Source organism: Canis lupus, chromosome 14 (genome assembly GCF_011100685.1).
Source record: "Canis lupus familiaris isolate Mischka breed German Shepherd chromosome 14, alternate assembly UU_Cfam_GSD_1.0, whole genome shotgun sequence".
NCBI lineage: Eukaryota > Metazoa > Chordata > Mammalia > Carnivora > Canidae > Canis > Canis lupus.
In genome coordinates, this window is record NC_049235.1 from 56,125,466 (window position 1) to 56,152,121 (window position 26,656).

Here is a 26,656-nt window from a genome sequence, read left to right on the forward strand (position 1 = left end):
AATATGTGTGCATATTTGTTATGTGCTAAATACGAACCTTGCAATATTCATAAAGCTTTGAAGAAGAGCACTTGGATCTTGAAAGACATCCTCTGAGAAGATGATTGGAATGATGAGGACCTAAGAGTTATAATAGCCTAAAAGGCAGCGATCATGGTTGTTTGGCTCACTGGTGTGATTCAGGCCATGATCTGGAGTTCATTAGTGACCTCTCCAAAGGCCTTTACATTTCTTTTAAAAAAAGTAATTATTTAAGAAAAGCAATGTTTATAAACATTGAGCAAATTTTAGGCGAGCTCCAGCCCTACTTTAAAGATAAATTTATCTTCTTTAAATAAAAATATGTCTTCCTGTTATGTGTATACCCTTCGTTCACTATTTTAACAAGAATATATTGAGATTACACACAGTGTTTCTCTAGTGTTTTATGTTCTTCAATCTCATGCTGTATCGTAATAGATGATTTACTTGTTTGTTTTCTCCATTGAGTGCTCCGTGCTCATTGGATGGATGAATGGATGGGTGGATGGGTGGAAGGATGGATGTTGCATATAACAGGACTGAGAATCTTAATGAATCATCCGTGGCCTTTAATGTTCTTTTGATTTCTGCAGTAATTGCTCACTTTTGCGTGTATATGTCTTTGGGTGTGTTATTTTGGCTGACTACACACAGAGAGATATTTTAAGTACTGTTAACTGATTTTATTTTCTAATAAAACATTATTCATTCAAAGAAATGTATTCTGAATCAGTAGAAAGTCTTAATCATAGGCTGTTTAAGAATTGTAGCTTATTAGTCATACACTTATAAGACAGTCTTAAAAATTAATAATTGACATTTTTAAGTCCTGTGGTTCTAAATTTCTGTGGTCTTTGTATAAGAAAGATGTATAGTCTATTAGTCCATGCTAGAATTATAATGTTAGTATAATGATTAATATCTGTATCTGTGTAAATAAACAGTGTTAAGGCTTTAAAACACTTTATTTTCATAGCATTTCTCCCTAAAATAATAACTTTATTAATTTTCTTATTACTACTTTATGGCAATGTGAAAAGAAGTCTGGTGAATTATCACAAGTTCACTATTAACATAGACCCTAAATAAAAATCTAGGGCACTTGCATATTATACTCTAGAGCTTAAGTTAGGTTTACTTTTGAAGTTATTTTAAGATTTTTTTTTTTGAGTAATAGAAAATAGTTTTACTTCTAGCTATATCTTCTACCTGTAATTTTAGAAATAAATTCATAGATTCTGTTTAGATCTCTTGATGACTATTGAAGTTATGAATCTGTTTAGATCTCTTGATGACTATTGAAGTTATGAACTAGCTGATTTTGGCATGTACCTTGATTTAGCGAATGAGGAAGCTTGGGCCCAGAGAGATTAGGGGAAATTTTCCAAAGTCCTGGTGCCTGAGCTTTATTTCCTGATTAACCACGCAGAGTTTTTTCCATGTTGCTTCCCATGTAGAGGATAGAGAATAAAATTATCTTATCAAATGGCCAGGAAGGGTGGTTTGCTGAATTAATTAGCTTGTAGTGTCTCTGGACTATGTGTAACATTTTCATATTTCTCTTTGTTGCAGAATGCAAAGTATGGCGAAATCCACTAAATTTATTTAGGGGTGCTGAATATAATCGGTAAGCATTTTGACAGCTTGGGAAACAAATGGGTCTAGTTCAGAGAGTAAAGACAGCAGCAAATGTTTTTGCTGGTTCACTTAGGGGTCATTGTAAGAGTCTGGGGAGTGCTTCTATTTTTTGATACAGTGCTCACATGTTTTGATTTTTCTGTTTTATAAATATTTTTGGGATTGGAATTGGGATAATATGTAAAAATGTGTAGTTTTTAGAAATTTTCTATTTACAGTTACTCTTTTCATTATGCATTACACAATCAAAATATTTTGAAGCTTATCTAGAACGTAAGTGGGTATGAAGATGTCACAAAAGTTACACTGGAATTTAATTTTGCAGAGTAATTAGGCATATCAGAATTTTCTTGGCTTTTGGGAAATGTCTATTTATAATACGAATCAGAGAAAGTTTTCATTAGTTAGTACTAGTAAAATTTTTAGACCAAAAAATAAAGGAAAATGTTTCCTTCTTTTCTGCTGATATACTTCCTAAAGGGAGAACAGGATGATTATTAACAAAAAACTTTGTTCATTCGTTGGCAAAACTGCCTTAGTGTTTCAGTTGATGTTTTATAGTTCAACTCCTATGCAGCTTAATATTTTGTAGCTCTTGCTTTCTTCTCCCAGAGTGTCTGACCATCTATTTCCCCTTTACCAGGTATACTTGGGTGACAGGACGAGAGCCTTTGACTTACTATGACATGAATCTCTCTGCCCAAGACCACCAGACATTCTTTACTTGTGACTCAGACCACCTGCGTCCTGCAGATGCAAGTATGGACAATCTTTTAGATAGTTGCTGAGTGGGAGGGCTTTTTGGTTTAAGTACTAAGATTACTACTTTTAGAATATCTGCTGTATAAAAACAAATGTGTAAAATATCAAATTGGAGATTGACTAATAGAACCCAGAATTATGACACTTAAATAAAGGATTTATCACAATGAAGTATCAATGTAGAAATGAGTCTTCTTTTTAAAATTTAAAATACTGTTTAGAAAAATATACTGACATTGGATTTACATTTTCAACAAATATCAATCTTATATGAAGATAATTGAATCCTTGCTTGAGGTAGGATGAAGGGTCATGTCTCTCTGATGATACTGTAATTAGAAATTGGGATTCAGTGAATGTAAATGATAAATGAATATATTGTAGTGATTTGTATGCCTATTTATAGGTTCACTAGCATTGAGTGGAAGCATGGCTTTAGCTGTTGGAATCCATATTTGTTTTCCATCCTAGAAAAGGCTTTTGTTTGGCATACATTTCACATTGTTTGAGATACAAATAATTCCACTCATATTTTTTAAATTATCAGACCTAAAATAAATAGATGAAAAAAATCTTTAAAAAGAGGTATATGTACATACACCTAAGAAACTAAGAAGATATATATATATATATATATATATAAAACAAATATATACATATATATAAAACAAATATGAAGACTGTCACTTTTTTTTTTTTAAAGGTACTCTTTGCCATGGTGGAACATCATAGTCCAATAAATATTCCAGACATTGACCTTTCCACTGTGTGTGTGTGTATGTGTGTGTATAAAAACTGTTTGCTGCAAACTTTGGAAACAGACATACTAAGCAAAAGGCCAAAGCACTTTTTTTCTGACCCAACTCCTAATTCTTCAAATGGTTTTAAAATGTCCTAATACCCAGAGCCTATAGAGTTTGAGAAAATAAGCAATAGAAATTATGTTGTGTCTAAGTAGAAGGAAGAGATTATTAGCAATCTCATCTCAAAAGAGGTAAAATAATATATGTGTCTTAACAACAAATGACACTAATGAGCAAAAGAGATATTAAATCTGTCTTAGAATATCTTTTCCTTTCTTGATTAAGAAACCATAAGCAGTGTGATGAGCATAGCGTAACATATAGACTTGGAGAATCACTATGTTACACTTGAAACTACTGTAACATTGTGAATCAACTAGTACTTCAGTAAAAAAAAAAAATCTTAATCAAGATTAAATCTCTGAAATTATAGACCACAGATTAACCTATAAGATTTAGATCTGTAATTTTATGAGCGCAAGAAGGGTTTGATATCATCAACTGAAGGACACGACGAGAATAGCAAATTAGAGAGTATTTGTGTGACTTTGGAGATTTGGGCTGATCTTAGTAAGTGAAATACTGTCTTGTATTCAGGCTGAAAGCTATTTATTTAACTATTGTCCTGTGTTGAGTCTTCCAAATTATGTGTATTGATGGACTTGCTTTTTTCTCTTTTTCTAAAACAGTAATGCAGAAAGCCTGGAGAGAGAGAAACCCCCAAGCTAGGATTTCTGCAGCTCATGAAGCCTTAGAGATAAATGAGTAAGTGGGGGGAAACTCTTGCTTTTAAAAAAGAAAACCTTATCCTTTGCGGAATGTATTCATGGATGGGATACTTACATGAAATTATGCATTTGGACTTGAGAATTGTTTGGAGGGGGTTATTAATTTGTCAAAAAAATTTTTTTGATGGTGGGTTTAGTCCTCTTAGAGAGCAGTTTAGTGGCTTTGTTATGACCCTAACTTAAACAGCCTCCAAGGGCTAGCTAGCCCTTTAAGGACTACCTGTGGGATACTGTAAAAACCTAAAACAAATACGGTTCTTGACATATCTAAAACATATTGATGGGGAGACTTTTTTTCAGATGTAGAATGCTCCTCTGTGCCATCACAGTTTTTAGGTAGAGCTACTGGGGAAAAGATAACAAAAACACAAGGTGAAAAAAATTACACTTTAAAAGTATTTCAAGATCAAGACAAAGATAAGAAGAAATGCTGCCTTTAGTGTTGTCAAACATGCTTTGGGTTACCAAGGAAGCCTGAGAAATATCTTCTGGAGATCTCAGAAAATGGGAAAGGTTCTTAAAACTGGAGTCATAAAATCTCAGGGTTGGCAGAGACCTTAAAGGTCATTTAGCTCAACCACCCATCTGGTGCTTGAATCACCTCGACACTCTCCCTGCCAAATGGTCATTGTTAAACTATTTTATGATTTTTTTTTTGAAGAAGGTTACAGAATCTTCTTCGGAGGTCTTAGAAACAAGATTCACTCGAGAGTTGGAAATCCTGCCATTGTAACCTGTTGATCTATTTGGTTTCTGATTCTGTCCATACAACATATTTATTTTCCAGTTTCTTGTCATCTACAAATTTGATATGCCTGCCTTCTGTGTGTCATCCATGTTTCTGATAAACATGTCAGGATCAGGGATAGAGCCCTGTGACGTGACATACAAACTATCCTCCAGGTTCATGTCTTCATGACTCCTCATCCTTCGGTATTGTTCAACCAATTACTAAGCCACCCAAGTTGCACTGTATTCAGCTCATATTTCTGCATTTTGATCTTAAGAATGCCAGTTGTAGCTGTGGATCTTTACTGTGCAGCAAAATTCTTTAAAGTAAATTAAGCTAGCACAACCTGATTTATTTATTCTTATTGGATTGAAGCTAGCTTCTAGTGTTCACGACTCTCTTTTAAAAATGCTTGGAGCCCATCCCTTTAATAATCCATTAGAATATCTTTCCCAGTCACTGTTCTGTAGTTTGGGAAGTCTCCCTTCTTCCCTTTTTGAACATTTTTATTGCATTTGTCATCTCATTCTTCTAGCACCTGTCCATTCTTTGTGATTCCTTAACTATCCACAGAGAGCACTTCCATGGCCTGCCTATGGGGTCTGTTGGCTTCCTGGGATTTGCCCATCCCAGCACAGTATTTCATTTAAAATAGATCAGTTATTTGCTATCTTACATCTTTGTACCCACATTAGAGTTTAATTTCTTCTCCCTTTTCCAGCCTGACCATCATGCTCCTTGATAGAGAAGCCAGAGAAAAATATAGGAGTTAGAGAGTTTTGCTTTCTCTCTATTATCTGCTGCTACTAACTATAAACTTTTCTTGTTTTGATGTGGTTGTTGTGTTGTTTGTCTTTTTTGCTTATTTATTTTTGCCATGGTCGTAGAGAAATGGGGGTGGTAATAGGGCTTTAAACATAATTTAAAAACGGGGAATAGATGGTTGTCTCTGGCATGTTGTTTTGTCTTTATTTTGCTTTGCAAGCCTCAGCTAATTTGGAGTTTTAGCTCTCCTGACATTACTCTTACTAGCTCATTCCACTCTCTTGTAGTCCTTCATTACATGCCTTCTTTCCATCTTTTTTTACATGTCCTTTAAAAATCTGACCTTGTGAGAGATCTCTGTGCAGCCGTATTGGTTACTCTATTGTCACCCCTCTTTTCTTCCTGAGAGGCTCATTTGTGACTACGGTTACAGCTGGACATTTGGAAGCTGCCCAACCCTCTTACACCATTTTTTTTTTTTTTCCTTCGGAGTCTCATGCCATTGAATCATACCTCTTTTCTTTGAAGTTTTTGAAAGTCCACCTTACCCTCTTTGATTACCCTGAACTCCAAAATGACATAGTAACTCTCTCTGAATGTTCCTATCAATTTCCATTTCACCAACTATTTTTTTCTTCTTGGTCAGAATTAGGTCCAGAGTTGAAGTTCCCCTAATTGCTTCCTCTACCATCTGGGAGATAAAATTGTTACCAAAGTAAGTCAAGAACCTGTCGGGTGCCCTACTTCTAACCAAATGAGACTTCTTCTAGCAGATATCTGGATGGTTGACACCCCCATCACCATACTTTCTTGCTTCTGTATGTGTACTGTGTTGTGACAAGGATGCATCATCTATATCTTCCATCGAGCTGAGCAGTCGTTCTGTACTCCCCAACCATTAGCACTTCTATTGCTCTTTCCTTTCTCCTTCACTCACAAGCTCTTAGCATGTTTCTACCCCAGACTCATGACTTTCCACATAGATATATGTTTTCTTGGCTAGTAGTGCTACTCTGCCTCTCCTCCTAAGAATACTGTTTGAAATATAAATAAATAAAGCAAGCAACTTGCCCTAACCTGTCTTGAATTCCCAGCCCACTGACTATAATCTTACAGCTAATTCCTCTGATACTATATCTACCACTCAGTATTATAGTCTCAATTTTCACTTCATTACCCTTGACCCATATTTATATGTCAGCATCTGAAGCCTTAAATGTTGCTTCCTGATGCCTGTCCCAGTTTTCTCCAGTGAATCGCTGGGCAGTTTCTGCATCATGATTGTTCTTTCTGAGCCATATATCTGCTGCCCTCCATAGTAATTGGTTTTACAGCATTTTTCTGGGCATTGTTTCTCCCTACAGCACTACATTATGTTTAAAGCCCCATTGATCAGTCCTGCATGAAATTAGAGGGATTGACTAAAGAATTGACAAGACCCCTCCTCAAGGCTAAGATTGACTGGTAACCCCAAACCTCCCATTAGCTTAAGTTCAGCCTCCTTTTCTAGCTGGGCTGCCGTAGTTTATGAGCAGTAAAAGTAACATTTGGTTTCACTCTCTGTTTATTTTCTCTCTTGTGGTCTGATGGAGATTCTGATAAGTAGGGAAATGACCACAAGAGAGGTGGTGGAGAAGAAGGGAAGCAAAGGGATCCGTGCAGATCGGGACCTGTATGGTCTGCCCCGGCCTCACCGTTTCCTGTTACATTCCCTTTCTTTGGCGGTTGGGTTGTTATGATATGATTGGGAAGGTTGAGATTTCCAAGAGTTCCCCTTGTTTGTTAGTTAACTGCTTATCCTTTCTGGCTTCCTACCTTAGAGGTTGTTGAAAGGATTAAATGAGACGATATATGTTAAGTGCCTGGTACAGTGCTTACCGTCTACTAAGCAACAGGTGGTAGCTCTTACTGTTAAAGGCGTGAGATGGATGAACTCTTGTTCACTGCTGAGGCGGAATCAGATTTTGAGCTCTGCAGAAATAACATTACCTGTAGGTTCTTCTAGTGTTCTCTGACCAGAAAATCAGTGCTGACTATAATGAGATGGTGAAGCGCTGGTTTTTTTTTGTTTTTGTTTTTTTTTTTAATGAGTAACTGATCTGATTTAATGAACTTATCATTCTGAAGAAATCTTTAGACTGGAAAGAATTCGTGTTTAGTAAATAGAAGGAAACTTTCTGTAGGCTCTCAAACCTTGAGAGCTGGAAGGAGATCTTCCACAACAGCTATTGTCATTGCCTGCGTCAGTTGACGCTTACTGAGTGTGGACCCCGTGCCAGCTACTGTACTAAGCACTTCACATGCATCACCTTACTTAACCTTCGCAACAACACTGTGAACAGTTAGATTCCATGTCGTGCTCCAGCAGGGAGGCAGAGTAATAACTTGCCCAAAGTGATACACTAATAAGGGGCAGAGTCCCCTTGTGAGCCCCACGTTCCTAACACTACACATCCTACCTTTCAAGCTAAAATAGAGACATTTCTTTTGTGTCATTATTTTTGTGTCAACAACTACAAACCAGGGGTGCATGAACCAGTTGGCCACTCTGCATGTTTTGGCATAACTCCTTGCCCTTCTGCATGCACTCCTACAGCTGCTACAGTGTCCTTGGATTTGTAATTGATGGTGGCTATTATCTGAATGGACAGGTGTGCGACTGCTTATATTCTCTTGGCTGAAGAGGAAGCAACGACCATTGCTGAAGCAGAAAAGCTGTTCAAGCAGGCCCTGAAGGCTGGAGACGGCTGTTATCGGCGTTCGCAGCAGCTACAGCATCACGGGTCCCAGTACGAAGCCCAACATAGTAAGGCTTTCTCCAGGCTGACATGTTGGGGGGTCAGAACTGTGACATGATTAATCGGAACGAGAGGTTCAGGCCAGTTCAAAATGTGATTCTCATAGATGAGAGTAAATACTAGTTTTTCTTTCTTTTTTTTCTTTTTCTTTTTTTTCTTTTTTTTTTTTTTTCTTTCTTTCTTTCTTTCTTTCTTTCTTTCTTTCTTTCTTTCTTTCTTTCTTTCTTTCTTTCTTTCTTTCTTTCCTTCCTTCCTTCCTTCCTTCCTTCCTTCCTTTTTCCTTTCTATTAATTTTTTTCCTTCCCATAAGAGCACATTGCATAATTAATTTATAGCTTCATTACTGTTCACATTCATTTTCAGATTCTCTTTCCTAGTCTTTAGATTCTTAACTCCAGAAATAAATGGTAATAAGCTTTGATGGTAACCTTTTTTCTCCTCAGAATTCTTATGTATTTCTGCTTATTAGTTATTTCTCTGCCCCATAAGTTAGATAAGGCCTACTTGGGAAACAGGACTTAAATTCGTGTTAATGTAATCAGAGATTTTCTCTTCCAAGTCTTCTGCAGCATGGGTTTAAATAGGACAACTAAGAAAATCACAGTTATTGGTGATTATCTCAGTATTTAGCTCATTTGTATTGGTTTCCAGAGATTAAAAAAGCTGAGTTCCTAGTTATTTATCCTTTTTATATTAAAAATAGTGACCGCTTTTATTTAAAATTCCTGTTTAAAATGAGGTCTTTCACTTTAGTAAACAGAGGATCAGTTGATATTTTGGGGGGAAGGGTATAAAAACAAGACAACAAAATCATTTCTGGAATACCTGGAGCCTCTGACTTGTCAGATTTTTGATTGTCTAAAGTAGAAATGTAATAATCCTTCCATTGTCCATTCAGACTTCAGGTTGTTTCCTTCGGGTAGAATTTCTCACCTCATTTTTCCCACCTGCATCTTGGAGAGTAGGACTGCATCTCCTTCGTATTTGAGATTATAAAATTGAATTTTAGTGCTAAACTTGGATTTGGTGCAGAGACTGAGTGCATTAGTCCTTAGGAAAGATCAAGTGAGATCCTTGATCTTTGTGTATATACATGAGTATGCCCACACAACATAATAATACATGAGTTTTATTTGCATTCTGCAGTATGTATGTTAATCAAGTCTCTAATCACATCTGTATCTTGCCTTTTTTTTTTAAATGAATTTTGTAGGCATTGTATAGTAATAGCTATTTTGTGAACTAAATGAGAATTAACACATAAAATTACATTATCTATAACCTTAGAAATTTTCTTTATTTCTTTTCTTCTGTAAATTAAATCCTTTCAACCTATTGCCTAAATCGATCCAAAAAATATAATCACATCTTTAAAATAATTTGTAGGCACTTGGCAGATTTTCAGCACACATCTTGTTCTCATTGTTTAAAACTTGAAATGTTAGGACTTGGGTCTTAACATCTTTTAATAGCTGCATATTATACATGTACTTAATCTATAACAGGTGTGTCATATTTTTCTAAAACATGGTAATTTTATTGAGGATTAAATGCATGCATGTTCTCACTGGTCTAGAAACCTATCCAAAAAGACATATAATTAAATAAAAGATTAAGATGAGAAGTCGTTAATGTACTTTTTAAGAGCCATTTTAGTGACTATTATTATAACCAGTTAGCTTGTCAGTGCTTTCTCTAACACTAGGGTAGTTTTCATTTTGTTGCGTACTCTATTGTCATATCTGGAATGTGTTATATTGCCATCTAAAATACACTGCTTCGGGGACCTGGAGATGATTATGATGTCACTGGTGTTAGAGGAAGAATAATATAAAACAGAAGTTCAAGATGAGGCTTCTCCAGACTTTAATGTCAAGAAGGAAAAAAAATAGTTCATCAAGATGCAACCTGAGATTCACCTCTTTGCATCTCCACCAAAAGCATGCAGATTTGAAGAATATGGAATTCTTGCTTATAAACCACATTCATTGTGGGTATGTTCATTTTCCCAGCACTTTGTGGCAGATGATTTTATTTATCAAATATTCAACATCCTGATTCAAAGGCATGGATTAGGTAATCAGTCATGTGAATTGACCTTTGGAAATCTAAGCACCTTGACTACACTGTATGCATTTTACTATTAGCATAGTTACTGTCAGTGCTCCTGGCACTAAGAAAAAGCCAGAGGAGCACTCTGTTCTCTCTGAGGTTTTCCTTTAAGGGCATGGCAAATGGACCTTTGTATTTTTTCTTGCTACTCAACTGAAAGCTTTTGTATTTTTAAATTTTGGTATTTTATATTTCCTTCTTCAGGACGAGATACCAATGTCTTGGTCTACATCAAAAGAAGGCTAGCAATGTGTGCCAGAAGACTCGGGAGGACCAGGGAAGCAGTGAAAATGATGAGAGATGTGAGTTTGAATTTGTGTTTGGGAACAGTAGCAATGCACCTGACTTAGAGAGGAGTTGCTGACTGAATAGCCTTTAGCAGAGAGCACCAGTGATGGTGCAGTGGTCCTGTGGGTGCTGGAGCGGCCAGTCTGGGATTCAGCTCTAGCTCCCAGTGTATTAGATGAGTGATCTTGGTTGGGCAAGTGACTCACTGCTCTGCGCCTGCTTCCTCATCTATAAAATGGGAATAGATAGTGAGAACTTTAACAGTAACAATATTAATAACAAAAATAATGACTGCTTAGGATTGTCGTGAAGATTAAATGAGATAATATATGCAGAGCTTTCCATAGAGTGACTGGCATATTTAAGGAAGTGTCAGTACATGTCCTTGTAATAAAACCTCTGGAGCTGTAGCCAGAAGCCAAGAATGACATCAGCCATTTTAGCTAACTGACTTTTTGTGTGTGTATGGTGTTAGGAAGATTTGAATAAACTGTGGATCTAATTGCTCCCCTCAAGTTTAATAATAGTATGATCTAATCTGATTGAAGTCATTTCAAGCATTTTCCTAGATTCTTGAATCAGGATATTTTATTAGTAGTAGTCAACAGAAGAAGAGAGGAAATAGCTAAGAGTTTTAAAATGAAAGGGAACTAAGGGAGGTTATTACTCGATAAAACGGTGGTTTTTAGGCAAACCGATAGAGGAACTTTGACTTCCACATTTCCTAAAATATTTCTTATTTTTTCATAAAGAAAGGACACCAATGGGAATTGTATTTATAAACCATTTTCTTTTTAAAAACAATTTCAGAAAACTTTTGCCAACATTTCATGCATCTACTGTCTTCCCAAAGTCAGGAGACACAGGTAACCTCCTCTTATAAAATTGAAAGAACCAAGGGGCAAGATAAAAGTGGCATCTTGCCCAGTTCTCAGCTTTTGGGTTTGAGAACAGGACTGTGTAAACCTAGTGAGCCTTTTGTCAGTTTATCCCTGGAAGGGCAGTTATTCATATAAATTCCCAGTTGCTCTGGCATGGGGCGGCTGCACTCCAGGCCCACCCCTAGTTATTTCTGCAACTTACAGCGTAATGTGGAGGTCGAGTGGGATCTGTGCCTGGGTCTGGCTCCTCCATAAAGCAGCATGATACCCCCCAAACCCGAGGAGAGGAACAAGAGGAGGGAGATTTCAAGATAATTCTGTTTGACTGAAGGTGATAGATGCTTCATGGGCAAAGCCACTGCAAAGGGGTTGTCCCAGGATTAAGTTCTTTTGGTTGGAGGAAGAATTTAAAGAATGTTTGTTATATAGTATAAGTGCTAATTTTTATAAAAGGAGAGTTCTGTAGAGACATGAACTTGCTCTCAAAGCTTTTTAAGTTGCAGAGAAATTTCATCTTTTGACCTAGTGTAAAAAATCGACCAGTTTCTTTGTCTCTGAAAGAGTTGAAAATTTTATGAAGGATGGGATATTTATCTTAAACTGGCCCAGCCACATTCAGCCTTCTAACAAGGCGTTTTAAATTTACCGCCTCATCTTAACCTTGGTTTAGCTTGGGACGGGCATGCACGGAGGAGCAGATATTGGTGATTTTCTTTATTATATGCTGAAGCAATTTCATAGGAGAAGCGAATTGGGGTGATTTTAATTCCAGTTTTTTCTGTCAGTCTCATTCCGATGGTCATCAGTTGTAGTATGTGCATATACGGTTTCACATGATTAAAACCCATACAGCTAAGCTATGGTTTGACTTTTTTTTAACACTATTTTATTTTATTTTTAAAAGATTTTATTTATTTATTTATTTATTCATTTATTCATGAGAGACACACAGAGAGAGGCAGAGACATAGGCAGAGGGAGAAGCAGGCTCCCACACAGGAAGCCCGACGTGGGACTCGATCCCGGGTCTCCAGGATCACACCCTGGGCCGGAGGCGGCGCTAAACCACTGAGCCATCCTGGCTGTCCTTTAACATTATTTTATATTTACAATTCCATTTATTTGACTTAGTCCAAATATAGATCTTGGGAGAAAAATCTGGGATGCAGAGAGTAAGAATAAGCGCTGGGCAGAGAGTAAGAAAACTTAGATGTGAGTCTCAGCTTTGCTCTTTACTAGCTCTGTGACCCAGGGCAACTGTCTTCTTTTACGGGCTTTTCATTTGTCTTTTGTAAATTGTGGTTAGTGACTCTTACCTAAAAGGGTAATTGATGGAAAAATGAGGAGAATGAAATAAAATAATATGAACACACTTAGCATATGATAGACAGGCTTACATTTTTTTTCCCCTATTTTTTCCTCCATTATGTAAGTATGATGTAATTTGCTTGACCATTCCCCTGATGGGCATTTTGAGATATTTCTGATTTTTTTTCTTGAATTTATCTAACAGTAAGTCAAGCAATCTCTTTTTCTCTCTGTACACACACACAGATATATGTACATGTGTATCTGTATTTATATATGTATTTCTTGGGCTACTTTCCTTAAAAAAAAATCTGTTGTGTTACTGGAATACCAATACATGTTGCCTTTTGACTGGGTGTATAGAGCATCCAGTAGGTATGGGCCCTACTCTTGTACCAGTCCTGGGAGGGACACTGTGGGACATTGTGTAGATGTGTTTCTAAGAGAAATATTCATAGTGCTCTTTTCTTTACAAACTCCTGGCACCTGAACAGAGGAGCGGAGGTTGAGGACCTCTCTGTCTATTGAAGCTGCATCTGGTTTCAACCTGGTGGGAGACAATTGATGGTCAGACCTGACTCTTCTCAGGTCAGGGGTCACACATAAATGGGAACTTCAGTGGGGGTTTACTGCCTTAATAATATGCACATAAACCATCTTGCTGCAAAGGTTTCCCCTGATAAAACACACGCTGGATTCCAGGCAGCCTTGCTGATGAAGCATTAAGGCAGGAGGATCTAATTTCTCCTTAAGACACAGTAGTCCCACCCTCTGTGCATTGGTTGAAACCTTCCTGGAGCGGATTTTAAGGTGGAACCAGAAATGGTAGAGTCAGAATGCCTTCCCTGTAGAAAGTAGACTCTTCAAAAACAATTCCCTGGAAATCCCTTCAGGAAGGGAAACTGTTAATTGGTGAGATAGCCTGAAAGAGAACGAATGGGAATTCTGGGAAGGCCAACTGTAGATGATTATGGATCTAATAAAATATTGATACTGTGAGTAAAATATTAATGAAGTGAGAACACGGAAGTTCCTTAATGTCAAGATTCATGGCTTCTCATTTTAAAAGTAGCACATTAATATAAAAAAAATAAAAACAACAGATTAATTACTTTGAAGTCTCAAGATGTTTTCTCAAAAAAAAAAAAACTCTAATTAGCTTCCTTTTGCAGTCAAGAATATGGAAGCACCTTATTGAAGGAATGTTTTTGGCAGTGGGTAGAGCTGCCAGAGAGCATGCTGGCTTTTGAATTTTACTATATGGTATTATTTATTATTCAAAATGAAAAGAGTTGCATTTTCTGCTTTTTTAAGTTTAAAGAAAAGTCTTTTTGTTCTAATTTTAATCTTGCCTCTTTAACATTTGATATAGGACACAATTTCTTCTTTCTTTTTAACTTTTTACTTTTTAGCTAACCTCAACTTTTGTTGCTGTCCCCCCCCACACCACCCCCCTAGTTTTCCTGGCCCTATTTGAGTAGATTTGGAATGGAATTCATAAGGCTGACTGTTTGGCCCCTTAGCCATACCCTGTCAGAACTATCGTAGAGAAACTGGCACGGATGGGATTGCTTGCCCATAGGAAAGAACCTAAGAGCTCCTCTTGCTCCAGGTCATTTGGTCTAGAGTAGGGCTTCTCAGTCTTTGTTCGATTGACATTTTAGGCCTGTAAGTCTTTGTTGTGGATATTCTGTGCCTTGTAGGGTATTTAGCAGCATGCCTGGCCTCTACCCACCAGATACCATAGCAACCTGCCCCCTTGTTACTCTCCAGTGTGACAACTAAAAATATCCCTAGATATCTCCTGGGGGGCAAAATCATTCCTGTTAAAAACCACTGACTTGGAGAATCCTAAAGCGAGTGTATCTGTTTTGGGGCAGACATTGGGTTTTTATTCAGTCTTACTGTTGGTAGTCTGAGCTCCTACTACTGTGAGCACAGTGTTTTTGTTTTTGTTTTTTAAGATTTTATTTATTTATTCACGAGAGACACAGAGAGAGAGAGAGAGAGGCAGAGGGAGAAGCAGGCTCCCCATCGGGAGCCCGACGTGTGGGACTCGATTCCGGGACCAGGATCACGCCCTGGGCCAAAGGCAGACGCTCAACCACTGAGCCATCCAGGCGTCCCGAGCACATCATTCTAAAGCATCCCTAGAATTGATCAGTTCCTGGGACCAGGCTGGTTTGGGAGGCTGTATGTCTTAGATGGGATTACCCAAAGAGATACTCCAGGGCATGAAGAGTAAATGAACTTGAAGATTTCGGTGGGATTGTGGTTGGAGTGAGGAGAGAGAGGGGGAGAACATGAGGGCCTGAGGTGGGGTAGTGACCTTCCTTGCCCCTTGTGCATGCTTCCACACCACTTTTTGCCTCTCTTCCCTAAAATCCACAGCTCCTTTGACAATCGACCATAGGCCCTCAGACTTTATCACCTGTTTCCCCGCTCTTTTGTAGTTTTCTGCAGATCTCTGTGTCATTCTCCCTCATTCTTCTTTCACTCTTTCTGCAGCACTGCCTCTTTCAATAGGTTGGCCTCTCATTTGACACAGATCATCACAACCTTCTTGAAACATTTTATTTACTTGCTTTTTAGGAGACCAGGCTTCTCTTCATTCTCCTAGAGTGTCACAATCCATAGGAAAGTACCCCAAACTTGGTGGCTTAAAGAACAGAAGTGTATTCTCTCACAGTCATGAAGACCAGAAAGTCTGAAACCAAGGTGTGGGCGGGGCCATACTCCCTGTAAAGGCTCTAGGAAAGAGTCCGTTCTTGCCAATCCTTGGCGTTCCTTGACGTGTAGGCATATCACTCCAATCTCTGCCTCTGTCTTCACGTGGCATTCTTTCTTGCTGTTTATCTGTGTCTTTGTGGTCAAATTTCCATCTTCTTGTAAGGACACCACTCATGTTGGATTTAGAATTGGATATATGACCTCACCTTAATTTGTTACATCCACAAAGACCCTGTTTCCGAATAAAGTCACATTCACAGAATCCAGGGGTTAGGACTTCAAAATTTCTTTTGGGAGGACATAGTGCCATCCACAATACCAGGTCATATTCTATAAAAGCAAAATATAGGTATTCTGTATATATTTTCATTCTCTCTAAAAATAGGGTAGAAATGTGGATATCAAAGAAAAAAAATCCACCTACCTAAAATTTGAGCTTAAAACAAACCTGTGACTTGTTTATTACTATGCATATACATTCCCTAGGGAAGTAACATTATTTTTAAATTAATGTAAATTAAAGTGAGTTATATTTAGAGAATTATTATAGATGTTCATTATATATCCCTTTTAGGTCATTAGTGGTATCCTATGGTGGGAGCAATTGACTTTTGAGGATTAATTTAACAGCACTAATAGTAAGAGGATGCCCTTTAGATGATTTGTGAAGAGTAGCACTTCTGTTGAAAGCATACTTTAGAAAATATACACCTCTGGGACTAATCAGAGCCTTTGGAGCATTAAGGACTGTCGATTTGCATTTTTGCCTACTTATGATCATGAAGAAAAACCTTCATAAAATCAGTGATTTGTAAAAGAGAACTACTATGCCATTCCCAAGTTGTTTTAAAATCTCATTTTAGGGAATATTCTGTAACAGAAATTCTGTTTTTATTGCATAAAACAATTTTTTGGAAAAAACTTTCTAGGAGGAAGACTTTAAATGAGTATTTTGGGAGTTAATTTCTATTCTCTTTTATCATTTTCCTCAATCTTAAATTCTAGTTTTATTCCTTTCTTTTATCTTTCTATTCAGCAAGACATTATTTCCCTCTATCAATATCCCTCTTTTTTTTTTTCCCCCTTAAAAGTGTCATGAGTTACTGTGGATAACTTGGCTGATGAATAAATTTAGAAGATGGTCAGTTGATTGTTGAAAGAAGTAAAGTACCATTATGTGGGGGCGGGGCATGGGAAGAGCAGTATTTTAATACCTTCAGGCAACCAGGTTGAGCACAGTTGCTTTCAGGCTCTTAAGAGAACCAGATAAATCATTGAACTAAAAACAAATTGTACAATGAAATACGTTCATTCCTAGTGAGTGTTCCTGTGGTGATTGTTGGCATGTTTCTAGATTCTGTCTTTGCTGAACTTACAAATAAAGAAAGAAATGAATCTTGAAAGCAAATGCTGTAAATAAAAACTCATTGATCTTCAAAGTTAGACTTTACATGAACCCTTGCTTTCTATCATGACTTGTTTTTCTGGATTGGCCTGAAACGTTATCTAAGATGACTTATTTAGTAAATAATTGGCAATTAGTGATTTACATAGAAAGGAAAAGTGTTTAAGAGCAAAAATGGCTTTATTAATTATTGATTTCCCTACTTGCATCAGTAAGGATGAACCATGGTTTTATCAGCATTGTATTCTGTATTCACTCTATGAAGCGCAGATGGTAACTAGTCCCCGACGCAGATGAGAATTGTTTAGAAATAGTGTTATTTGGGGCAGCCCGGGTGGCTCAGCGGTTTAGCGCCACTTTCAGCCCACGGCGTGATCCTGGAGACCCGGGATCGAGTCCCACGTCAGGCTCCCTGCATGGAGCCTGCTTCTCCCTCTGCCTGTGTCTCTGCCTCTCTCTCTCTCTCTCTCTCTCTGTGTCTCATGAATAAATAAATAAAATCTTAAAAAAAAAAAAAAAGAAATAGTGTTATTTTATTTACCATTAGCTCTTATCATTTACACGGAAGTCTTACTTGGACATAATAAATACATGACTGATACATTAACTGTCACTCTCAGGCTTTTTCATATGCTGGGTCCAGATTTTTTGAGGTAGTGAGTAGTATTTACTGCTGAGTGAAACCTTCGATATATATGGCTGGCCCATGAGCAGTTCTAGGCATGTCAGGGCCTGTCCTCCGGGAGATTGATTTAGCGTCCCTCCTCCAAACTCCTCTTCTTGACCTCCTTTCCCAGGCATTGATCTTCTGCTTCTGCTTTATAGCTATGTCTATAACCAGTTCTCTTGGAGTCCTGCTCTTCTGCATTTCACCTTCCCCGTACTCAATCCTGGTTCTATTCAGTGGCTCCATTCATGCCCACCGGATAGACATCTGGTTCCACATCTTCTCTCTTTCTTTTTTACCCTACAGACCTGGTTTATTCTTGTGATACCCAGATTGCACCGAACCATTCATCCTTTGATTCATTCAATGAAAATGTATTAAATTTCATTTCATGCCAGGTGTATAATTAGTGAAAAAACAAAGACCCCTGACCTTATGCAGTTAACATTCTAGCAGGGAGAAGAGACAAAAAACAAACAAACAAAAAAAAACACAAAAAGACCCACAGTAATTGTATATTTTTGTAATATTTAAAAAATTGATAAATTCTGGGAAAAACAAAGCAAAGTAGGAAAAGGAGGATTAGGAAAGCTAGCGGGCAGAGAATAAGGAGGCCATGGAAGTCCCAGGTTCGATAGGATCTGGTATGTGTCATTTTGCACAGCGAGCATCCTATTTAAAAAGATGACATTTTACCAAAGACCGAAGGAGGTGCAGAATTTAGTCATGTAATGTATGCTCCAAGGCTGTGAGGCAGGAGTATGCAAAAGAGTCCTGGGTGGATGGAGGGACAGGATAGGATTTGTGGACTGTAATGGGATAGGGTTTGTGGTCTGTAGTAAGGATTTCAGCTTTTTCTCTGGCTGAAATGGGGAACTTTGCAAGGTTTTGATCAGAAGAATGACAAGGCCATTTTTAATTTTTACAGGATGCTATGTGCAAGGGAGAAGCAGGGAGATAATCAGAAGGTTCTTATATTAATCTTGGTTAGAGACAATGGCTACTCGGGCCAGAGCAGTAGCAGAGGAGGTGGCAAGAAGTGGTCAGATTCTAGATATGTTTTGAATGCAGGGCCAACAGTATTCGCTAATTGATTAATATGCCCTGTGAGAAAAAGTCAAGGATAGTCCTAAGGATTTTGTCTTGGAAAGAGAAGAGTTTTTATCAGTTAGACGTGGAAGCCTGCAGATAGAACAGTTTTGGGGCAGGGGTGAAGGGGAGGAAGGTTAAGAAGGTTAGTTTTGAATATGTTAATTCGAGAGAACATATATTCATTTTTATCTTAAATAATTGCTTCTTGATCTTTCTGTGGACCATAGCAAATTTTTGCTTGATTGAGATGAGGAAACCATTAAAAAGACAAAGAGTAATAGAACGTCTGGGTTTGATGGACTCTCTTCTATAATACAGTTGGTGAGGAACTCTCATCACAAGTACCACTCCATTTCAAAATGCCAGCAAGATACACCTGAAGTGGTTGCAGAGAAACTATAACCATAACAATCTTGTAAAATATATAATACAGCGGCATGTGTATGTTTAGTTTGCATGTGTGTAGATTTCTGTTTCTTACCATTTTCACTTAATACTGTTTTTCAGGTCCGTCCATTTTTGCTCTAGGGACCTCTAGTATATAGTTTGTAGTGGGATTGCCGGATATGACGGCATATGCGTATGGGATTTCATTTCATTATGCCCTGTCAGTGCACGTTCCAGAATGGCTGTGTCTATGACTGTTTAAATTCTCATCAGTGATACATGACTGTGCCCTTATATCTCAATACGAGGCTGTTTTAAGCACTATATATGTTATATATATTTCAAATTTATTGCATATAACTATGCATAATTATTTCATCATTTAAAAATATCATGTAGGGCACCCCCTGTGGCGCAGCGGTTTAGCGCCGCCTGCACAGGCCCAGGGTGTGATCCTGGAGGCCCAGGATCGAGTCCCACATTGGGCTCTGCATGGAGCCTGCTTCTCCCTCTGCCTGTGTCTCTGCCTCTCTCTCTCTCTGTCTCTACGAATAAATAAATAAAATCTTAAAAAAAAAATACCATGTATTTTTTTCCTCTCTTTTTAGTTTGTATTCTGTTTCTTTGCTGCTTTTTACTTTTATTTTCCCTTGTTAGGGGTGTTTCTATTTTATTAATCTTTTCAAAGAACTAGGATTGGGTTTTATTTATTTTCTCAGCCATTGGCCTTGTCAGAAAAAGACATTTTTGTCTTTATTCCAGTTTTTTTCTACACATATTTGTACTATTTTGTTCTTTCTCTTCCCTCCTTCATCCTGTGTTTATTGCCTTGTTTTTTATTTTTGTTTTTTTTTTTACCAATTTTTAGGTTGAACACTTAGCACCATTGAATTTGATTGAAATTGTATTCCCTTTCAATTTCATCTTATCCCATATAGTATGTGTTTAGTTCCTTGCCATTGATTTGTGATTTTTTTTTTAATGTTATGCTTAGAGAACATAGATCATACAGTACTGATTTGGAGGGAATTTATGGATGCTTTCCTTTGAGGCCTAGTATATGGCCACTTTTTATAAATGTTATATCTATTTAAAAGTGGGTATGTATTTACTAGTTTGAACTTATTATTCATGTTATTTGAATCTTCTGTATGTTAACTTATTTTGTCTGCTTGCTCTATAAGTTTCAGAGAGATAGAATTCATAGATAGATAAGATTCAGAGATAGAATATTCACCATTTTTTCTTTATTTGCTTTTCCTACATTGCTTAGTTAATTGTTGCTTTATATATTTTGATGCTACATTGTTAGATGCGTTCATGTTGATTATTCTGTCTTACTGACATGGCATTAAGAGTATATAATGCCCCTCTTTTTGTCTCTTACTTTTTTCCTGCCTTGATTTTCTTTTTAACTTGTACTAAAAGTGAATGTTCTAGCTTATGTGGATTTATATTTAGTTCCAATTTTTTTTAAGGTTTTATTTATTTATTTTGGAGAAAGATAGAGAGCGTGAGCAGGGGGAGGGGCCAAGGGAGAGACAGAATCTCAAGCAGACTCCATGCAGAGCACAGAGCCTGATGTGAGGCTCAATCCCAGGACCCTGAGATCATGACCTGAGCTGAAACTAAGAGTCAGATGCTTAACCAACTGAGCCACCCAGGCACCCCCCCATTTTTTTTTAAGAGTGCATGGATATTAAGGGTGGGAGGGCAGAGGGAGAGGGCAAGAGAGAATCTTAAGCAGGCTCCGTGCCCAGTGTAGAGCCCAACATAAGGCTCAATCTCAGGACCCTAAGATCATGACCTGAGCCAAAAATCATGGTTGGATGCTTAACTGACTGAGCCACTCCAGTTCCAAATTTTATAATCAAATTTTCTGTGACTTTTTGATGGACCATTTGGATCTGTGAAATTTTTGCCAAATACTGTCTTTACTAATTGTAGACTTTTGTACCTTTGGTTGCTATGTTTTTCCCATTTGTGTTTATTGTCATTATTATTTCGTTTAGTCATTTTTGCTGTTTTTCATGTTTTGTATCTGTCATACTTTCTGTCTTCCTTTCTTCTCTTCCACTGAATGGATCTGCTGGTTAAACATTTAAAATTTTTGTTTCATTCTTTTTGTGGTCCCTACTTACTAAAATCTATACTTATATTTATGTTTCTTGATCAATTATTAAGCTTACCAATATATATTATCTTCTCCCTAATGATACACTTAACTTAGCCTATAATTGTCCCCTCTCTAGACTCATATAGCAACCAGGAAAACTTTATCCAGCTCTTTCCTCTGTGAAGATGTACAGGAAGGACCTGTGTCTCTCTTGAATAAATAAAAATAAAATCTTAAAAAAATAAGACAGTAATATAATTGAGAATGATAGTGTGTGTGAGTATCTACAGGAAGGGCAGTATCTGTGAGATGTACAGGAAGGACCAATATCTGACTGACTGTTGGTTTGGCAGAGCTGCCTCTGACCAGAAGCCAGTGAAGCTGTTGACTTCTAGGATGGACAGAGAGACAACTATTGGAAACAGACATACTGGCTGACCTGGCCTAGCAGGAACAGAAACCATAGAGACAGTAAAGCCAGCGATGCATGTGATGACCAGAGAGGCCAATGAACTCGGTCTCTCGGGTTTCCCTTTTTAATAATCGAAGCAAAAGTATTACATATATCTCCTTCCTGGACAGTTGTCTGTCCTACTTATGAAGAGCATATACTCTGACAGCTTTCTCCCTTTCCCTGGGCCAGGGAACACTGTTTTTGTGATTCAAGAGCCCATGGGTGCACAACGGTACTTTCTGAGACCTGAGTCTCATGGAGCCCTTTAAATATAAGCTTAGTCTCTAGTAGGGCACCCTCCTAATACTCTCCCACTAGTAACATTTTTATTGCTTAAGTAGAGTCAAAAAAGTTCTCAAATACTCTAGACTCCTCTCTTTGCTTCACTTTTCACATTCAGTTAACGTGTACAGGTCTTGTAGGCTTCTCTGCCAAAATGTGTACACAGTTGTACAACTGTGCTGCTGTGATCCTCATTCAGGTCACTGTCATCTTTCATCTGAACTATGCGGTTGGTTTCCAGGATTCTGCTCCTGCCCTTGTAGAGTCCTTTCTCAGGAAGTAGTGAGATGTGTTTTAAAACTCAGATCAGAACTAGTCATGTTCCTACTTAAAAGCCTTTAGTGATTTACTCTTACATTTAGAATGAAATGCAGACTCTTTATAAGGCCTATAAGGCCCTATATAATCTACTCCCTGCTTACTCTTCCGAATTCAGTTTATGCTTTTGTTTTCCCTCATTCACTAGGCTATAGCTACATTAGGTTCTTTTTGAGTATTCCTAGTTTACTTGTTCCTTCCTTAGGCACTTTGTGCAGACACTTGTCTTTGCCTGGAGTACTCTGCTCCAGATCCTTACTGGGCTGGGTCCAACTTGTCATTTAAGCTAACCTAGAATATCACCTTAGAAGAGCTTTCCCTGATATCCAGGTGTAGGAGCACGGTGCATATTGGGCCCACACCCGCCCCACGCACACACACTCATAGATACTCACACTATCATTCTCAATCATATTACTGTTGTTTTTTTTTTTAAGATTTTATTTTTATCTATTCATGAGAGACACACACAAAGAGGCAGAGACACAAGTAGAAGGAGAAGCAGGCTCCATGCAGCAAGCCTGATGCAGGACTCAACTCTGGACCCTGGAATTATGCCCTGAGCCAAAGGCGGATGCTCAATCGCTGAGCCACCCAGGTGTCCCAACTGTCTTTTTTTTTTTTTTTATTGCCCTTCCATTTTTGAAATCTTATTTATTTGTTCACCTACTTATTGTCTACATTGCCTACCTCCACCAGAAAGTAAACGCCACAAGGACAGGAACTTTATTTTGTTCCCTGGTACATGACAGCTTCTCATTTAATTTTGTTGAACGAATGGATGGATGTATAGTTGCCTGGGTGGGGAATAGACAGGAGTACTTCCCACCTACGTCCCACCAAATGCAAAAGTGAAGACCTGACTGAGAATCACAACCCCCCCACCTTAAGAGCTCTTTTCTGTCCTGAACAAATGGAAGTTTATTAAGTTTCTTTAGCAAATGCTTGTCTGATTATAGATTAGGCAAGATTTCATTTCTGTTGCTCTCTTGGGTAGGTATGAGAAGGCTGCTCAGCCCAACTGTTATATGGCCAGGTGTTCAGTTATGTATGGTTACTGTCCGAGAACCCACTCTTGCTCTCTGTCTCTGCCACTCCCAGTGTGGAGTCTCTCTGAAGAAGAGCTGCAGCTTCCTCAGCTTTCTCTGCTATGGTTTAATCAAGTCTCATTTGTACTTTAGGGAAATTTGTCTTAGGGAAGTAGTAGTCTTAGAGAAATTTGTTAAAATCTCTCATTCAGTGGCTCTGCCAGCCACTCCTCCTATCCCTGTTGTTTTCATCACAAATACAGATTTTTCTTCTTTTGTAACACTTCCCTATCATTTTCATAGGTTTGTGGGAGGGAGAGGAGGTAGACATATTTGTTTAGTTTTTCATCTCAATTTGTAAGTTTTCATCTCAATTTGAACTTTTCCTGAGTTCTTTTACTACAGTGGTGTAGGATGTATACCAGCTTCTTTTTTTTTTAAGATTTTATTTATTTATTCATGAGAGACACAGAGAGAGAGACACACACACAGAGACACAGGCAGAGGGAGAAGCAGGCTCCATGCGGGGAGCCCGATGTGGGACTTGATCCCGGGTCTCCAGGACCACATCCTGGGCCGAAGGCGGCACTAAACTGCTGAGCCACCTGGGCTGCTCTCGTAACAGCTTCTTGTGTAGACTTGGAGTCAATGTGTCAATAAATAACTCTGTTTGCTGTTCTCTTACACCCCTGATTTCAAAAAGGGAAATTTATTTAGACTTTTCTCTAAAGAGTAAGAGTTCATTTTATGCTGCTGCATCTGACAGTATGTCCCTTTCACAAACATAGAAATGTTACTCTTGTCTGCTGTAATTTCGTTTTTCGATCTTGCCTTCTATTCTTCAGTAATAGAAACACTCACATCCAAATGCTCTGGGTTTAACTTAATGGGTCTTGGTGGAACAATCTCAGTGGATTGTAAGTCCAGTTTGAGAGATTTAAGAGGTAGAGTTGAAAGAAATTGGAAATCCATTGGAAAAATTTCTTCTGTTTTTGTTTTTACGTTCAGGGCATTGGTTGTAGTGTGAGAGAGCATGCAAGAAAACTCGTGGATGACTTGAATTTCTAGCTTGGAAAACTGGAGAGGCAATGGTACCATCATGAGGATTGAGATTGTAGTATAAGTACCTGGTTTGGGGGAGGTGGGAGGACAGGAGGAATTTAGATAATGCTACTTTTGCAGTAGCAGGTCATTGCAATGGAAATATCTAGTAGGTGGTGGGATATATAGACCTTGAGCAGAGGAGACCTGGGCTGGAAGAAGTTCTGGGAATGATCAGCATGGAAGGTGATTAAAACCATAAATGAGGATGAGGTCATCTAGGGAAGAGTGAATAAAGTTTAAAGGAAAAAAAAAAAGACTGGAGAGGAGTGCAGAATAGGTTGATGAAAGGAGACTTGAAAAGAAGTGACTAGTGAAGTAGATAGAAAATCTAGGAGAATATTCTATTATGAAAACCATAAAGAAAGGAAAATGAATATGAGATCAGAACAATTCTTATCATCATACTTGTCATAAATAACATATTCAGTGAATATTTATCACGGAGAAAATATTTATTACATCTTACTCCAAAGAAGTGGTTGGTAATTTGGCTAAAGCAAGATCAGTGAGATGTAAAGGCTGAAAATAGATGGCATTGTATCGTCAACTGTGAGGTAAACGTCTATTGGAGATGACTCTTGCAATAGGCTTTAAATATAAAAGGAGAAGAAAGAGGTGATCATAACTAGAAGGGAACATGAACCTGAGCACGTTGAGATGTTGATGGAAAAACACCGAGAAGAAAGGGAGAAGTTGAACATATATACACAATAGAGGGGCATCGTTGATAGAGTGAAGTCCTGAGGAGTGTACAGTGTTGAATTCCAGAGCACAGGAGGGAAGGAAGAGTCTAAAGGAGGGGTTCCATGCATGGCCGGCAGGGATACACAGGTCTGGATGCAGGTGGGGATTGTAATAGAGAGATAGGGCTAAAGAATGGAGGGGGGCCCTTCCTGTTGACTGGTTTTCTTGATTCAATTAGACGACAAGATGTTCTGCTGAGAGTTAATTGGGAGGACTGTGGAGGGAGTTATGGAATGTGGGAGAGAAGTCACCAGAGACATTTACTAGAGGTGTGCTAGGCAGTCTCAGCCCCGCAGAAGTTGGAGATCATTGTATTTTAGTTCTTTCAAACCTTACAGTTGTGTTCTTCAGCCTGGATGTTGGGGCAGAAGTGATAGACATCTGGTTTGACCCAAGGTCAGGTGTTACTGGGTGAGTGAAATGGACAGGTAAGGATGTCAGGTGCTTGTGGTAAGATGATGAGCCATGGGCTCTAGGTGGGAGAGGGGGAAGGGAGGCAAGGAAGGTAAGAAGGGACGATGGATTCATTGTTTCCAAAAACAGGCGTCTGTTGGGGATCCCTGGGTGGCGCAGCGGTTTGGCGCCTGCCTTTGGCCCAGGGCGCGATCCTGGAGACCCGGGATCGAATCCCACATCAGGCTCCCGGTGCATGGAGCCTGCTTCTCCCTCTGCCTATGTCTCTGCCTCTCTCTCTCTGTCTCTCTGTGACTATCATAAATAAATAAAAATTTAAAAAAAAAAAAAAAACAGGCGTCTGTTGAGGGCCTGCAAGGTGGTGGTCCCACTTCTAGGCACCCAGTACGTCACGGAGAACAAGACAGCCAGCAATTACAGATGCCTTGAAACAATTATTACTGAAGAGGGGACGTGGGTGATAAAGACAATCACAGACTGTGGTGAGCACTATGAAAAAAATAAAAAGGCTGCTGTGACAGAGGGTAACCAGGAGGGGCTACAGAACAACTTGTTACAGAGAAAGCTCATTCAGAGACCCTGGAAAGAATTGGACAAGAATGAAAAAGAGTCTGAGGTGAGTAAGGGGAAGGACGGAATGAGATGAACTTGAAAAGGCAGGCAGGAGCTTTGTCACTTAGGGCTTTGCAGGAAATAAGGGTTTCGATTCATTGTTAAGTATAGGGGAAACTGGTTAACATATGTAATGCAGGGCGGGTATAACCTCACTGATGTTTTTTAGCTCCATTGTTGAGAATGGAGGGCGAGGATGAGAACGGGAATCCAGGTAAGCAGTTAGAATAGCAGTCTAGGCAAACCTGATGAGGGTTTAGAATTGGGGGTGGTCATGGAGAAGTGGATGATTTTGAGATATATTTGGACATAGAATCCATAGGATTTTACTAAGGCAAATTTTATTGGCTCTACTTTCAAAATATAGATTCCTACCACTTCTTACTGTGTCCACAGCCATCCCCTTAGTA

At 38.4% G+C, this 26,656-nt stretch overlaps 1 protein-coding gene across 10 annotated transcripts in view; it reads left to right on the forward strand.

The window, feature by feature from the left end:
- Positions 1–26,656, forward strand: part of ST7 (suppression of tumorigenicity 7) — a 241,802-nt gene that overhangs the window by 143,055 nt on the left and 72,091 nt on the right. For 8 of the 10 annotated variants that reach the window (XR_005369793.1, XM_038557460.1, XM_038557459.1 and 5 more), the window contains exons 4-9: positions 1,594–1,648; positions 2,303–2,418; positions 3,914–3,989; positions 6,154–6,222; positions 8,159–8,313; positions 10,622–10,719. Coding sequence is in view for 9 of the 10 variants with exons in the window: in XM_038557460.1 (XP_038413388.1) it covers positions 1,594–1,648; positions 2,303–2,418; positions 3,914–3,989; positions 6,154–6,222; positions 8,159–8,313; positions 10,622–10,719 (569 nt within the window). In the remaining variant the exon portion in view is untranslated. The remainder of the gene's footprint in view (positions 1–1,593; positions 1,649–2,302; positions 2,419–3,913; positions 3,990–6,153; positions 6,223–8,158; positions 8,314–10,621; positions 10,720–26,656) is intronic. The other 2 variants (XM_038557462.1, XM_038557461.1) reach the window with 1 other exon arrangement.